Here is a 16,295-nt window from a genome sequence, read left to right on the forward strand (position 1 = left end):
TCGCTTTCACAAAAGTAACAACTGAGAATTCAGGTCCCGGACTTTCTGTCCAGTAGTGATTCCACTATAACAGCGTCAGTCAAGGTTTTCCATACCTGCGTATGTATAAGGATAGATGAGAGGGTGGTGTGTGGAGATTAGCCCTAGGGGGATAGCCACAAGCACTCTGTTTCTGTAGAGCCAGGGCCTACCTTTAAGATGAATGTGCATTTTGCATTCATTGCCTTGTCTCAAGATCAAGGTTTTTCACCCAACCCTTCGAGTAGAATTGATGAGGCAGATTTACCCTCTGGCTTTGGAAGCAGAACTTGGAGGAGACTGGCTTTTTTTTCCTGGAGGCTGGAGAGCTCCCTGGTGGTTTTGGATTTCTTCGTTAAACTTTAAAAAAAATTTTTTTCTTCCTTCTACATGAAGATTTGAAGTCGTGTTCAGTGAACACTCAACCAGTGTGAACTGATTCTGTTTCAGATCTCTATTCCGGCGTTCTCAGTCACCCTCATAAAGAAAACCAAAACTGCCCTCCTCGTGCCAAATGCCTTAATTATAGCAACAGTCACAGACCGGGTGAGTAGGCCTCGGAGACGAGGGCGCCTTCGCTTTGTCCTGTTTGTATAGTGTTTCCCCTCACAAGATGCTTTATTCTAATATAATTGTTGACAATTTTGCGTTTCCTGCTGACTTAATTCTACTTGCTTGACCAAGGTCAGAAACGGAAAATTCTTTCCCTACTCCCCTTTCTCTAGTATCTCTTGGAAGAGGCTAAACTGATATATTGAGTTTCTTTAATATTTAAAACCACCACCACTGCATTGTTGAGGGGATGGGACTGAAGAGTCTCTGGGACCCAGAACCTTACTCGGTCCTTCACCAGAGCTATCCCCGATATATGAACCCGGTGCTTGCCATGTGAGGTCAGCTTCGGGACCAGTTTCTAGCACCTCTTTGTTTCCAGGTTGCATCAAGTACTGTTCTGTATAGAAATTCTGTATTTCTCTTGACTTTTGAGCTGCGCCACACATGTGTGACCGGATACTTGCATCGATAGTGGTGTTTATTTCAGTTTAGCCAGAAAGAGGGTGTGGAATAGTTCGGTTACTCATTTCTCACTTGAAATTATTTTTTTTTTTAAATTCTTACCTACTATTTCTATGAAAGCATAAAAGCTGCATTCCATTTCCAACCTTACTGGATAACTTGGAGAGGGAAAGAAGGTGGAGGAAAAGAGGCTATTCTGATGAGAGTAGGAAATAGGTTAATATTTTGAGGAAAAAAAAAAAAAGTTTATAATACGAGTGGCTAACAGGCATTAAGTACTTCTTGCCAGGCATACACTAAATGCTTTCCTTCTATTTTCTCATTGATTCCACACTGCCACCCAGAAGGGGTAAGTGTTGTTAGCCAACTGAGCCACCAGGCGCCTGGGCCTGTTTTCTTAAGCGTCTGCCTTTGGCTCAGGTCATGATCCCAGGGTCCTGGGATCGAACCCCATGTTGGGCTCCCTGCTTGGCGGGGGGGCATGTTTCTCCCTCTTCCTCTGCTGCCTTCCACTGCTTGTGCTTTCCTGTTCTCTTATTCTGTTAAATAAATAAATAAATAAAATAAAATCTTTAAAGAAAAGAAAACTGAAGCCAAGGGTCACTTGAGGGTCCAACTCTTCATTTCAGCTCAGGTCCTGATCTCAAGATCATGGGATCCAACCCTGCTATGGGCTCTGCAGGCAGGCGGAGTCTGCTTGAGATTCTCTCTGCCCCTCACATACTCTGGAAGGGGGCTCTGAAAAGATTCTGTGGCTCAAACAGAGGAAGAGTGATTTTTAATATTTTCTTAACATATGTAACACTTTACCACTTAACATGGTTTTTTTTAAGATTTTAGTTATTTGAGAGTGAGATCAAAAGTAGGCAGAGAGGCAGATAGAGAGAGGGGGGAAGCAGGCTCCCCACTGAGTAGAGAGCCCAATGCGGGGCTCCATCCCATGACCCTGAGATCATGACCTGAGCTAAAGGCAGAGGCTTAACCCACTGAGCCACCCAGGCGCCCCCACTTAACATGTTCATGGTAAATTCATTTTTCCTTATGTCATGTGTCTCCAAATTCCTTCTCTAGTCTGATTTCACTTTTTGCCCATCACTTACATTTACATGCATCCACTAGAAAAATCTCCATATTTGTACAAGGGAGAATCTGAAAGTGGCTTGAAAAAGAAAGGAGCCTCTAGGAGCCTCTGGGAAATTCTTAGTGGAAATCTAGGTCAGAACAGAGAAAGAGGACCCTTGGGAAATGTTAAATACCTTAAAAGAAAGGGGGGGAGGGATGGCGGGAGAACAAGCTTTAAAGACGATCTAGCAAGTATCACTAGCCTTTTTTTTATTAATATTATGACTTTTTTTATTTTAAGCCTGTGTGTGCTTGTTTGGGGCATCTGTTTCAGTGCTGTAGCACCTTCACATTGCTATTACCTAAATGGGGTTTGAGGGGTTTTTTGCCCTTGTGGCGGAAGAGGTTTGGTTTATTATGGAAATGGAATTTAAAAAAAAAAAATGTGTGGGTGAATGAGTCTTTCCTTTGAAAAGGAAAAAAATTATATAAATTTTTTTGCACACTGAACTCTCACGTGTTTCCACACAGTATCTGTTAATAATGACTATTTTGTTTTCCAGTACATATTTGTCTCCTTCCTCTCCAGAGATTCTACTTACAAGCTACTGAAATCTGTATGTGGACACTTAGACGTGAGTACAACATCCCTGAGCCTCAGTTGCTGTCTCTCTTTTCTAATTCTGCTGGTTTCCTAGTTGATCTAGTTTTTCATTTTGTTTCATTAATTTCAGAATACGAGCGTCGGGAACAGTCCCAACCCATCTTCTCTTGAAAACAGTTTCCGCGCAGACCGCCCTTCATCTCTGCCTCTGGTGAGTTGCCTACGTAACAATCTAAAAGCCACAGAAAGGGAACGTGTCCCACAATGACACTTCTCCTTACACCAGGATCAAGGGACGGAAGTAGCATAGGACCTTAAAATCTGAGGTCAAATCTGAAGACAAGGGCATTTCTGTGCTGAAGAAAAGGGGGCCATAGGAGCCCATAAACTTTTTTCACGTAACTAAAGAGCCATCCTAGAAAAGAAACAGGATAGTGGGCTGTCTGGGTGAGCAAGTGGTCAGTGGAGATGTTTGTAAAATCTTGCTGTCTTTGCTTGTCAGTGTTTTGCAATTGTAAAAGAACTCTGTAGTCACCAAGTGAAAGAGATTTTTTTCCCCCTTTAGATTTTGTTGACTGAATAGTAAATCTCCAGTGGAAAGTAGTTCCCCCCATTTGTACTTATGATGCTGTGATGTCAGCCCAAGAGAGTCCTAGCCATAGTTATTCAAGTCCTTATTCCCAAATTGATTCCTGTTAAATACCGGAATACCTTGAGTGCAATAGTATGAGCCCATGGCTTTCACATCTACAGATCTTCTGAGAGCTATTAAGTAGTACAGGGATTGAAAACATGTACACATAAAAAGTCATCCAAGAATGTTCACAGCTGGCACACCTGGGTGACTTAGTCAGTTAAGTGTCTGCCTTCAGCTCAGTTCGTGATCTTGTTGTCCCGGGACTGAGTCCCCCATCGGGCTCCCTGCTCAGCAGGGAGTCTGCTTCTCTCTCTCTCTCTCTCACTCTTTCTTTCTCTCTCTCGCGGTCTCTCAGGTGAATGGATAAAATCTTTAAAAAAAAAAAAAAAAAGTTCACAGTTGAACTGTCCGTAATAGCCAAAAAACAAACAATTCTAATGTCCATCATCTGCTGAATGGATGAATCAAATGTCGTGTGTCCATACAATAGAATATGATTTGTCCGTACAAAGGAGTACTGACACATACAACATGAAAGAACCTTGAACACACGACACTAGGCCAGACTCAAAAGGCCACATACGGTAGGATTCCATTTATACAAAATGTCCCAAACAGACAACCTGACAGGGAAAGTAGGGGAGTGGTTGCCAAGGGATGGAGCGAGGGAGAAGTTAGAAGTGACTGCTACTAGGTAAAGGGATTCACTGTGCGGGTGGTGGAAACGTTCTGAAATAAGACAGTGGTGATGGCAGCATAACATTCTGATTATTCTAAAAACCACTAAATGGTATGCTTTAAATGATGATTTTTGTATCATTGAATTTTATCTCAAAAAAAACACCTTAGGGAAAAAAAGTAGTGGGAAGTTGTTAAAAAAAAAAAAAAAAACAACCAAGATGTATAATTTGGAATCCAACAAACTTGGTTTCAAATCTGGGTTCCGCCCAGCTGAGTTACGCCATCAGAGAAGCACTTCTAACTGCTGCGACTCAGTTTCTTCATCCAGCCAAATGCCAACTTCATGGTGTGGCTGTGAAGATTAAGCGCAGTCGTCGGTCTGAGGAGCTTTGCGTACTGCCTGATACATGATAGGCTTTCAATCAGTAATTACTAAATCCAAGAGACTGGAATTCTTCAACTTTCTCTTTCCTGTATATTTTTGCATGAAATTGAAATGAACGGAAATGAATTATTGAAACGATCCACAGATAGCCAGTGTAAGCTGAAAGGCTGGTCCTTTGCTGTTTGGCAGCTAACTCAGCTGTGAAAATCTCAGCTTACTTGCACCTCCTGGCAGTGGGGAAGGGTACATTTTAATGACCCCTGTGGTCCCTTCAGTACTTAAGCACTTGGAGGAAACAAGTGGGATAAAAGTTAAACATCCCTGCTTTTTCCCTACTGCTCACGCCTCTATCCTCCTTCTATAACTCACAAGTTATAGCACAGCCTCTCCTTTAATTTGGTTGGTGGAAAGGAGCTAAAACTTCGCTTTCAGTGTCTAATTTGTTAAAGGCATTTTTCCTTTCATTAAAATTCCTTTTTTTATACTATGATTTAAAGAACACCTTTGCATTGAGAACATGGGTTTAGAAAACTGTGCTTCTATTTCTTTTCTCCTATATGTCTGCGTCGATCACTTTTTCTCTTGACAGAATGCTAATGAGACTTTTCCAGTTGGACCCTGGAAGCTTTTTCAATCATCAGCAGTGCTTTTTCTAAACATTTGTTGTTTCAAACAAGTTGGCCACTGTTGATAGGATTTTAACGGCCCAGAAAAATCGGTTTGCTCACCAGATACTCTGATCTGTTGGGGAAATCCCAGGGGCATGGGGTAATCCTCCCTTCTTTTTCAGTATTTTATAGGTGAGGCCCAAGTGTGGGGGTTACAGAGGCCTGTCTGTTTACTGAGGGGAATTGGACTCTGTACGCTTCCTTGTTTCCCTTCAGGATTTCAACGATGAATTCTCAGATCTGGATGGAGTGGTTCGACAAAGAAGGCAAGACATGGAAGGATACAGCAGCTCTGGTTCTCAGACTCCCGAATCTGAGAACTCTCGAGGTCTGAGAAATTTCTGTATGTTACCTAAAGTATAAGGCTCCACCAGATATCCTCATCTCACCCCTATAAAACAAAACCAAACCAACAAAAACCACCTTGTCAAACAGGAAGGGACTAATTAACAATTAAAATTCAATAAGAGACTCTGGAGAAAGGGTCGTTTGAAAGTTTCAGGGAAAAGAATTGTCTGCTTGGTTAAAAAAAAATTTCTCTTTATACACATTTAATAAATCTCTTAAATGGACATCATATTAGGGCAGTTCAAAGAGAAACACACAAAATGTTTTGTTTTGTTTTACCTCTTCTTTCAGTCATATTGTTCACTGTTCTATCTGAATGGGCCCAGTAAGTTAGTGGGCTAAGGACAGACTGTCCTTGTATCATTTTCTTACTTCTTAAGCATTGAATTTCAATACCTAACCACTGAACCAACTTGTGAGAAGATCCATTTATATTCTCAGCCATTATGCATGTTGTGAGATTAATTTGCTTTGTGGTTGATGCTGTGTTTTTAAACGCACTGGGAAGGAAACTTAGCCAGCCCCATTTTGGCTTGATAGATTTCCATGTGACAGAATCCCAGACAGTTCTGAACGTCTCCAAGGGAGAAACAAAACCAACCCGGGCAGATGCCCATGTGAATAGAGTGCCTGAAGGAAAAGCCAAGAGTCTCCCTGTACATGGTAAGGAACAGAATGTCTTGGGTAAGGGAGTGTGGTAGTCATCAGCTTGTAACTTTTCAAGGACCCCCATATATCAGGGGCCCCTGGGTGGCTCACTTAAGCATCCCACTCTTCGTTTTGGCTCAGGACATGATCTCAGAGTCCTGGGATCAATCCCTGCATTGCCTTCCCTGCTCTGTGGGGAGTCAGCTTCTCCCCCTCCCTCTGCCCCTCCTTCTCACTCAATAAATAAAATCTTCAATAAAAAATAAAGGGCACTCATATTTCAGTTTATGACTGCCTTTCATATTCCCACCCCTCCTTTCCTACTGTAGGTCTTTGTTCTGTGCATATTAATTCATGTACTCATTCAACAAACATTATCCAGCTTTGTGCTTTATTGTGAGGGATACAGAGGTGACTTGTCTTCCTGGAGGTCCCTTCATTATTTTTAGTATCTTGAGAATGTTACTCAAAAACTGGTGATGAAACTCAAATTAAATTATTGCTTACTTAATAAGTATCCTAATAGCTGTTTACCAATTATACTGATATGAGACCTGGAAGGCTTCAATGTTTTCTTCAATGTCTATTATCCTGGAATAATTACCTCTTTCAAGTACCTCTTCCCTGCAGGGACTTTGCTGGATGAAGGAGGTGTGTTGTAGTTTTAAAACCATTTTTTCTTCTCCCAACAGGTCAGTCAGAAACCACTGGAGTCCTACACAAATTCAAGTCTCAGACATGTACGACTCTCCACCATATTCTTATATTTTACGCAATTGTGTAAGTAAATGAATTTACTATGAGTGACTTAAAATCATTCATTTCTCTAAAAGAACAGTCTCACGGTTCCAAGAGTCCTTGTAAATCTCAGTTGTCTCTCATGTGACCCACATCTTACCTTTGACAGTTTTGTCTCCTATTCCAACATTTTGTTTTCCTTAGGCTTAGGTTACATTTTCCTATTCATTCCCTTATTTAAGTAAATGGAAGGAAGGAAGACCAAATTGGGCCAATTCCAGCAGAGGACTACGTTATGAGTGGATACTAGTAGTTAAGAAAACTGTTCTGTGAATGATGAAGCGTCTTTGGCCTTACTATTTCTCTTCTCAAATATCCCATGTTCTCTGGACAGAGGCCAAAACAACTGCAAAATACCATCATCCCTTTTACTGTGAAAACTCTGGCATAACTTTAAGGCCTTTCCTCCTCAGCTTCCAGCCTTTAACCAATTGTTTTTCTGAAAATAGGCTGACCCAGTTCGAGGTTCTCCTTACTACCAGGGAGAATGTGCCCAGTTTGGTTTCCAGATAAAGAAGGGAACTTGTGAGTCACCAGAGAACGAGACTGGGCACTCACTGGCCAGGCCCTCCTAGTAAGGGACACAGCACCACATGGGAGGAGCACAGGCTTGGTAATCCACCTTGGGCATAGCCTTGAGGGACCCTAGTAGAATGGCCGTTGTTTATAAATTGAGGAACCTGGACCAGAAGATTTTAAATCCTGTTTTCGCTCTCAAGTTTCGTGACAAGCCATCAGCCTATTGAAAAAAAGACCTTTTTCAAGTCTCTCTGGCAAGTTAATTTTGGAAAATACCTTGCCTTAAAGATACAACACTGGCCCTGAGTTGACAGTTTCATGAATGTCAGTTCATGAACCTATTAAGAATTTCTCTTTTATCCCTTTCCAGTGTCTGTGCACTAATCATCTCGACCTTCTACATGAGATACAGAATTAATAATCTGGAGGAGAGGCTGGGGTCACTAACCTCCATCGTGGACACTCATCATCAGGAGTAAGACGATTCCCTCCCGTGCTATCATCTGCTTGCTCCTGAGACTAGTCTAATGTTGGGCGCTTACCATCCTTCTTAGCAAATGTGAACTGAGGTTACATTCCATAGGAGACATTTTGTTAAGTGCATCCAGGGGGGATAAAGGGGTGGGTGGGAGGGTCCTAGAAATGAATGCCTGGATTCTGAACTGTTCTTGCTAGAGTGTTGCCAGATTATCAAGAAACATGCCTGATTTTACATTATCTTGTTTTGGTAGCCCAAGACTCAGCTGTGACCTTGGCCCACTTAGTAAAATATACCAGTTTATCTTACTAAAATGGCAGTGAGTGAAGACACTAATAGGAAAGAAGCAATTCAAATAACTCAGCTCATTTATCACATATTAACTCTTTACATTAACTCATATATTCACAAAATTCTTGAGTACTTTTAAGACCTCTGTGACTAGTAATTAGCTGAATACATCTGTGAAGAATTTTCTATCTCACCCACTCCGAGCTCATTCCTTCAAATCCATATACATAAGGATTTTGATCCATTACCAAAAAGTGAAATAAATTACTCCATGTTAGAAAGCATACTTGTAACCCAAGTTTCTTTCTTTCTTTTTTTTTTTTTTAACTGTTGGGTTTTTCTTTTTTAGTTTAAGTAAACTCTATACCCAACGTTGGGCTCAAACTCATGACCCAGAGATCAAGAGTCACAAGCTCTTCTGAGCCAGCCAGGTGCCCAACTCAAGTTCTACAAGTAGTGGTACTCATTTACAGAGTTTATACCACCTGCTAGAGACTCTATTAAAATAGATAACATGCGGGGTGCTTGGGTGGTGTAGTTGGTTAAGCAGCTGCCCTCAGCTCAGGTCATGATTCCAGGGTACTGAGATCAAGTCCCACATCAGGTTCCCTGCTCAGCAGAGAACCTGCTACTCTCTCTCCCTCTGCCTGTCACTCTGCTTACTTGTGCTCTCTCTCTGTCAAATAAATAAATAAAATCTTAAAAAAACAAAACAAAACAAAACAAAAATATATATATATGTGCAATTCTCTCTAATTTTATGTTCACCATGACTTTTTAAAAAGATTTTATTTATTTATTTGACAGACAGCACCACAGCCTTTTAAGACAACTTTTATTCCCATTTTACAGATGAGGAAAACTAAGACCCAGAGAAATAATTTACTGTCATACAGTTTATAATAAAATCAGGTCTCAGATGCAAGTCAGTATGACTACACGGAGGACAGGCTTTCCCATCTACCAGTGGCTTGGTTGTGAGGAACAGCCTAGGAACTAGATTAGACTGTATAGAGTGTGCTTCAGAATCATCTGATGGCTTATTAAAACAGACTGCAGGGCCCCTCCCCAGAGTTTCTGAAGCACTAGAATGGAGGGCCCAAGAATTTGCATTTCTGTCAAGTTCTAGGTGATGCTGATGGTGCTGGCATGGGTCTGTACTTGGAGAATTACTAGATTATGCCATTCTAGGGCCTCTTTATGCTCAAATAATGACCTAAAGTCTCGTTCTGTGGCTTACATGTCTGCTGGCATACAGGTTCTTTCTGAACCATAACATATACTTTTGAGCCAATATAGTGGAAACATAAAGAACAGTCTAGAATAGATTTATACCCTGCCCTTACTTTCTCCCTTCTTGTTCAAAATGCTAACATACTTAGGCCAGAGTAATATAGTGTGCCCTCCTAGTTCACTATCATATACAGGATTGGTTTTTTGTTTTCGTTTTTGTTTTCTTTAAAAGAGAGAGATCACAAGTAGGCAGAGAAGCAGGCAGAGAGATGGGGGCGGGGAAGCAGGCTCCCTGCTGTGCAGAGAGCCTGATGTGGGGCTCGATCCCAGGACCCTGAGATCACAACCCGAGCCGAAGGCAGAGGCTTAACCCACTGAGCCACCCAGGTGCCCGAGGGTTGTTTTTTTTTAACAAAAATGTACCTTATGTCTGATTTTATCATTTTGTTCACTTGGTGATAATGAGGGGGAAACTCCCACTAAAAAGAACAAAGGGAATATTCATTCCACTATTTACTCAACCTGGGGCTTCTGGGTGTCTCAGTCATTAGGAGTCTGCCTTTTGCTCAGGTCATGAACCCAGGGTCCTGGAATTAAGCCCTACATTGGGTCCCCTGCTCAGTGGGGAATCTGCTAATCCCTCTCCCTCTGCCTGCCACTGTCCCTACTTGTGTGTGCTCTCTCTCAAATAAATAAATATTTTGTATATATTTATTTGATAGAGAAGGAGCACAAGAGTAGGAAGGGTCAGAGGGAGACGCAGACTCCCCTAAGCAAGGAGCCTAATGCAGGACTTGATCCAGGACCTGGGATCATGACGTAGGCCGAAGGCAGACACCTAACCAACTGAGCCAACCAGTTGCCCATAAATAAAATCTTAAAACACACACACACACACACACACACACACACACACACACACACAAAAAAAAAGAAACAACCCAGGAAGAAGTAGTGTAAAGAATCATCATTTAAAGGAAAAATCACAAAGATTATGACATGGGACCAAGAACACCCATGATGGGAAGAATATGTTCATAAAGTGATTTATAAGACCTGAGCCTAATCTTCCTTTCACCAAGGTGATCCAGCCATGCTGCCCCATAGCTGGATCCACACTTGTAAGTGGGTCGGTTAGTGGTCGCAGAATCCATTCCTTTTACTGGCTTTGTTGGTGCATCAGTAGCCTGTATGCTGTCAGGATTTAATGTTGATTCATCAGTTCCGTGGGTCTCCGTTCTCTCTAGACACTGACAGATTCCCATTCAGCTTCCTGTCTGGGATCTAAGATTTTGATGGTGCAGCTCAGGGATACACAAAGCTGTTTTTAGTACTAGTATACAGAAAAACATCTAATTCCTTTCTTAATGTTTAGAGGATCCTCAGTCATTCACCAAGTACCTGTGTTAAATAATTAGACCCATCACTGCCATCTAAAACCTTAATGGCTAAATAAATTACAGCCAAGAAATATGGAGAAGCTAGAGACCATGGTTCTTAACCTTAGCATGAAAATCTGCTCAAAGGCTTTAGACCACTTCTCCAGGAAAATGTACACACAGTGCTCAATTTCCTACAGTTTCAGCTGGTATGGGACCCCACTGAGCCCTGGAGAAGAGGCCATGACGTAAATACTTGAAACGGTACACAATGAATCCACGTTCCCTTGTAAGACAAGGCCAGCTCTAGGCATGGCAAATCCCAAACTAGAAAAGTCTCACACTTGAGCAGCAATTTGACTAAAATTCCTGTGTAAATAAATAAAATTCCTGGTCTCTCCTCCAAAAATATGTCTATGACTGAGAACAATAATTCTTGCTCATTTCTGGTCTGGTGGGGACAGCAAGGATATTCGAGGTGAATAAGGTCTAAGAAGCCATGTGCTTGAGCGGAATTGCCTGATTTTTTTGGTTCAGAAGCCAAGGTACAACACGGCCACTTCCACAAAAACAGGTTAAGAGATGTCCAGCCTTTCCGATGTTAACAAGTGAAATGCTCACGCCTGGCGACTGTAACCCAGTTTTCTGTACAAATAAATTTTAAATGTGTTCATTCCCCTTCCTTTGCCACCGCTGCACATAATCATTTTTCTCTTTGTTCTTACAGACAGACAGCACCATCCGGCCTGGGGTCACAAGTACAATTAAATGTGGAGGTCCTCTGCCAAGAGCTGACGGCTAACATAATGAAATTAGAAAAGGTGACTCACATATTTCCTGGGCTGGGGTGAGAGCCGTGGTGTCTGCTGATGGTCAGACAGCACGGGTCACGCACACAAACACCAGCATGGGGTAGCAAGCAGCCTCTGTGAGCAGAGCCAGCCAGGGGATGTCACTGTAAATGGGAAAAAGAGTATTTTTTTTATTTCCACCCAGAAACAGATTTCAGTCTCACTCTCCATGTGGCTTTGGCTTTTCCTCCTTAGAAAGATTTCTCTCTACCACAAGGGCCCGACGGCCAGTGACCACTGACACAGGGCTCAGTGGAAGGGACACAGCAGGAAGTATCCTCACCACAGAGTGGGGCCCAGCCCCACCCAGGCCGATTGTTGCCATCCATGAAATACTGTGTTCAGTCTGTTGGAACCCCTGCCAGATAGATGTCACTGTTCTGTCCGGCAGACAAAGAGTCCAAGTTTCCGAGTAACTCGCTCAAAGAGACACACAGAGAAAGTTGGCAGATCTGGAATGTGAACCAGGTCTGATTCCACTGTTGTGTTTGCTGCTCCTCACAGGCCAACCTGAGGCCTTGCCAGTAAACCTCTGACGTACATTTACCCTCTAGAAGTATCTAACAGTAGGGCAGTTTTCGAGCAGATCTGTCCTAAAACCTGTGTCATTCTTCGAAGCCAGGAGGAGGGCGGACAGGAAGATTGGCACAGGAGAACCGGCCCAGAATTAAACCTAACTAACATTTCTTCACCTCTCCTTCCGGTATGTCCCTCTCTTTCATCTGGTGGTTTGTTTCTGCCCTAAACCTTAAGGAAGGGTTTCAGGTACAGGGGTTCAGTTTAGACTGTTACCACAAATGCCCAGCGTAACTCTCCCTAACAGTGCAGTTATGTTTACCTGGTAAGAAATGTGAAATACAAATGAACCAAATGATGTTGGTTTTGCTAGACTAAATGGTGGCTAGCACTCAGTTACTGAAGGATTAAGAGCCAAGGAGTTTCCAAAGTTCTGCTTGAAACCAAAGGATGACCTAGAATTCCTACTGTTTCCATAGACAAACTTGGAAACTTTTACTCTTCTTAATCCAAAATCATCCTAGAGAAAGTTGGGTGTAGCCACGCAAAGAGTTTTCTTTTTTAAAATGTGAGTTGCTGAGAGTTGAAGAGATATTTTTTTAAGTGTCCCGCCATGCTTACAGACGTCGGGCTTCCACACTGGCCTGGAGAACAGGTTGGTCATCATTCTCCATCCAGTTGCTCACACTGGTACACAAGGGCATTTTGGGGCTAGAAGCACCCAAATTCCTGCCCATCCCCTTTTGCACTCCCTCCCGCTCTGGTGCCAGGCCCAGCTAGGGCACCCCACTGTAATGAGGGACAGAACCTGTCCACAGGGGGCAGACATACATGGCTGCGTCTCCTGCCTTCCGCCTCAGCTTCTTCTAGAGCCCAGCTCCTCAGCTCGGAGGCCTGCACTCCCACCAGAAACCTTGGTCCCGAAGCAGCAGTAGTAAAGTAAGTGGGGTTAGGGCCCCAGTGCTGTTGTGGAAGTTCTAAAAGTTGTAAGTTGCCCACACAGCTCAAAGGACTCTGGGCATGAACAATCCTGCTCTGGCTTACGGGTCCTCCCCGCTCTGCAGAGGCCGTCCGCAGCGGGGGGTGCAGACTCGAGGTGCACTCACAGCTGGCCCCCCCAGCTCTTACTTCCAGGTTTCTGTCTTTGGAGGTGTGTTTTAGATATTTTGGTTATCAGGGTCTTTATGTCCTTTCTTTTTCTTCCTCTGCACACCTGCTTTTCTGTTTACCTCCGGTCCTGTGGAGTAGGTAGGAAAGACAGGACAGAGTAACAGGGTGGGGACAAAGGCAATGCCTTTTACAGGTCATGAGATAAATAAGTAAACTTACTGTCTGAGAGCCGCAAATGACATTCATGGCGGAGCAGAAGCGGCAGACCTCTGTTTTCACCCTTCGTCTGCCACTGAGTATGTGGCTGATCTCCCAGTTCGTGTGTGAAACTTGTGTGTGGTGGCGGAGGGCACTGAGGGGAGCACCTGTGAAGTTCCCAGCGCAGACGTCCTAGATGCTTTGCTCCTCACCAACCCTGGGTGCCTGCAGGACATTACAGACTGGTCTATAGAAATAGATAGGGGCACCTGGGTGGCTCAGTGGGATAAAGCCTCTGCCTTTGGCTCGGGTTATGATCTCAGGGTCCTGGGATCGAGCCCCGTGTTAGGCTTTCTGCTCAGCGGGGAGCCTGCTTCCCCCACCTTTCTCTCTGCCTACTTGTGATCTCTGTCAAATAAATAAATAAAATTTAAAAAAAAAAAGAAATAGATACTATCTGGGGCACGTGGGTGGCTCAGTCAGTGGAGCATCTGACTCTTGTTTTCAGCTCAGGTCATGATCTCAAGGTGGCTTGATGGAGCCCCATATCCGGCTCAGTGGGGAGTCTGCTTGAGTTTCTCTCTCCCTCTCCCACCTTGTGCTTATACTCACTCTCTCAAAAAAAAAAATTGTATATATATATATATATATACACACACACACATATACATATATGTATATACATACATATATATATTCCATTTTATACACACACATACACACGTGTGTGTGTATCTTTTCTTCCATGGGGTTCCCCACTCCCATCATCATACTGCTTGTTGAGAATTCCTTGCTCAGAATTCTTGAAAGTTCACTTACTCAGCAAATATCTACTGAGCACATTTCTAATGCCCAACACTGTCCTGTGGTCTCGAGATCCAAAGATATGTCACGGACCTGGGCCTGTGAAACTCAGTCTTCTGGGAAATGGGTAATATCTCGTAGGAGTGTTCAACTTTGATGGTTTGAGTCAGACACCACAGGACACACATGCTCCATAAGGCTCAGTTTCCCATTATCTGTATTTAGGTCACACTTGGTGCTGTGAAGGCTTTTTGTTCTTTTCCTTCCATCTGATTTCTTTTGGTTTCTCCTAACATTTGCATCTTTGTGCCACTCTTTGTTTTTAGCCCCCCCCCTTTTTTTTCATCTTAAAGTGGATTATCAACAGAGTTTACTTCCATTAAGCAGCATTTGCCTGATCTCAACTGAATGTGGGAGCCACTTTTTATTCAATGTAGAATAGATGAATCTCAGACATTATCCAGATCATGGCAAATGGGCTCTTGGTAGAAGCCATTCTGTTTAAGAACAGGAACTTCTCTTGTTATTTCCAGATACAAAACAACCTCCAGAAGCTGCTTGAGAATGGTGACTGACAGACCGGGTCAATCGTTCAGGCCGACATGATACCTCGATCGCGCGTCCCTTTGGAGGTGCTCCCCGAGGCATTCTGGTGGAGCGCTCCCTGCTGGCCAGAGGAGCGGGCGGACCAGCATCCCCAGCCATGTTTGCACTTGGAGGTCTCCAGCTCAGGAAGTGGGGGAGGGGGAATAATTCTGGTTCCTGTGCAATAAACATTGACCCTGTCTCTCTGAGGAAGTTTTCAGTGCTGCTGCCCGAACAAAACAGACCCATGTCTGGAGGTCTCTGGAAGGGCCTGGTGGACACTCTGGTGATTGTGGTGCCACGGTTCTCGTGACTGTATCAGCAAACACACTCCACTCCGTGCCTTTTTAGTCCTTTCTGTGCTCCTTTTCTCTCCTTTACACCTCTCTGAACCAGCGTTCCAACAAAGGGAGAGATCATGTGCCAAAAACCTGATACGGTCCTTTCAAGAATGAGCCCTGCTTCTCCAAAACAGACTTCCCTCAAAGAACACCAGCATTTTTTTTTTTTCTTTTCCACCCTTCTGCTGTTCTGTTCTGCTTTAAATCACCCTGCGTATCTTCTCAATTCAGTACGGACAAGAATATCACAAAGCAGATTAAAAGTACCCTGTTTATGTTGTGCTTTGTTCCTGTAACTAATACTTAATTGGACTGATCGTCACCCAGCCCAGATCAAGAATCTATGACCACATGCAGCTGAAGTACTAAATTAAACTTACTCAAAACCAAAACTAATCTTTAAACCAAAAAGTACAATATGATTTGATACTGGATGAAAAACCCTGAGTTTTTAAGTTTATAGGTGGATGATGTTAGTTTTGAAACAGGCTGCCTACATGGAATGCTGAAACCCCTCCCAGCACGACAAATGAATGCTTCTCTCTCTTACTGACCAGAAGTGACTGGCAGTTTCCTAACTTCTATTTACCATATGGGTTGGCTGGTTTTTATTAATAATTATTTAGGTACCATAAGATCTGTAATATAAATGATACTCTGTTTCTATTGGCAATGCATTTTATAATCATTTCTATGAAATGTACTTTGTTTAATCAGATAAGCTAATAAATGAATTGGTTACATCATTTATATTTGTCAGCCTGTTGGACAAGAACTGTGCCTGGTGCACCACCCCCCACCCCCGGCTTTTAATAAATACTCATTGGCTAAAATGCCCTGCTAACACTGTGTTCTGTCAGTTTGTAAACTCATTTAACTAAGACAACGTGGCCTTTTTAATTGCTTCTTCCCTCCTCTCTACTATTTCCAACTCACCCATACTTCTCTCTTCCCAAGTATCCATTTCAAAACTTAAAAATAATTTTAAATTCTGGGGTGGCAATGATACAAGGGAAAGAAAATGAACTCTTAAATCATAAAAATAATGCTTTATTCTTGGGTTCATGTTTTATAAGTTGTGTGACCTGGAGATCTTTGGCCGTTTTCCCCCATTTTATGTATGT

The 16,295-nt window shown here is 42.9% G+C and overlaps 1 protein-coding gene across 7 annotated transcripts in view; it reads left to right on the forward strand.

Annotated features, from left to right (window-relative positions):
* Positions 1 to 16,015, forward strand: part of GRAMD2B (GRAM domain containing 2B) — a 111,872-nt gene extending 95,857 nt beyond the window's left edge. For 3 of the 7 annotated variants that reach the window (XM_044264012.1, XM_044264030.1, XM_044264021.1), the window contains 10 exons: positions 469 to 564; positions 2,661 to 2,732; positions 2,832 to 2,912; positions 5,289 to 5,400; positions 5,961 to 6,083; positions 6,761 to 6,848; positions 7,756 to 7,860; positions 11,494 to 11,587; positions 12,240 to 12,320; positions 14,779 to 16,015. In XM_044264012.1, the coding sequence (XP_044119947.1) occupies positions 469 to 564; positions 2,661 to 2,732; positions 2,832 to 2,912; positions 5,289 to 5,400; positions 5,961 to 6,083; positions 6,761 to 6,848; positions 7,756 to 7,860; positions 11,494 to 11,587; positions 12,240 to 12,320; positions 14,779 to 14,820 (894 nt within the window). In that variant the 3' untranslated portion in view covers positions 14,821 to 16,015. Of the gene's footprint in view, positions 1 to 468; positions 565 to 2,660; positions 2,733 to 2,831; positions 2,913 to 5,288; positions 5,401 to 5,960; positions 6,084 to 6,760; positions 6,849 to 7,755; positions 7,861 to 11,493; positions 11,588 to 12,235; positions 12,321 to 14,778 lie in introns of all 7 variants that reach the window. The other 4 variants (XM_044264045.1, XM_044264055.1, XM_044264040.1 and 1 more) reach the window with 3 other exon arrangements.
* The last annotated feature ends 280 nt before the right edge of the window (positions 16,016 to 16,295 follow it).

This window comes from Neovison vison, chromosome 1 (genome assembly GCF_020171115.1).
Source record: "Neovison vison isolate M4711 chromosome 1, ASM_NN_V1, whole genome shotgun sequence".
NCBI lineage: Eukaryota > Metazoa > Chordata > Mammalia > Carnivora > Mustelidae > Neogale > Neogale vison.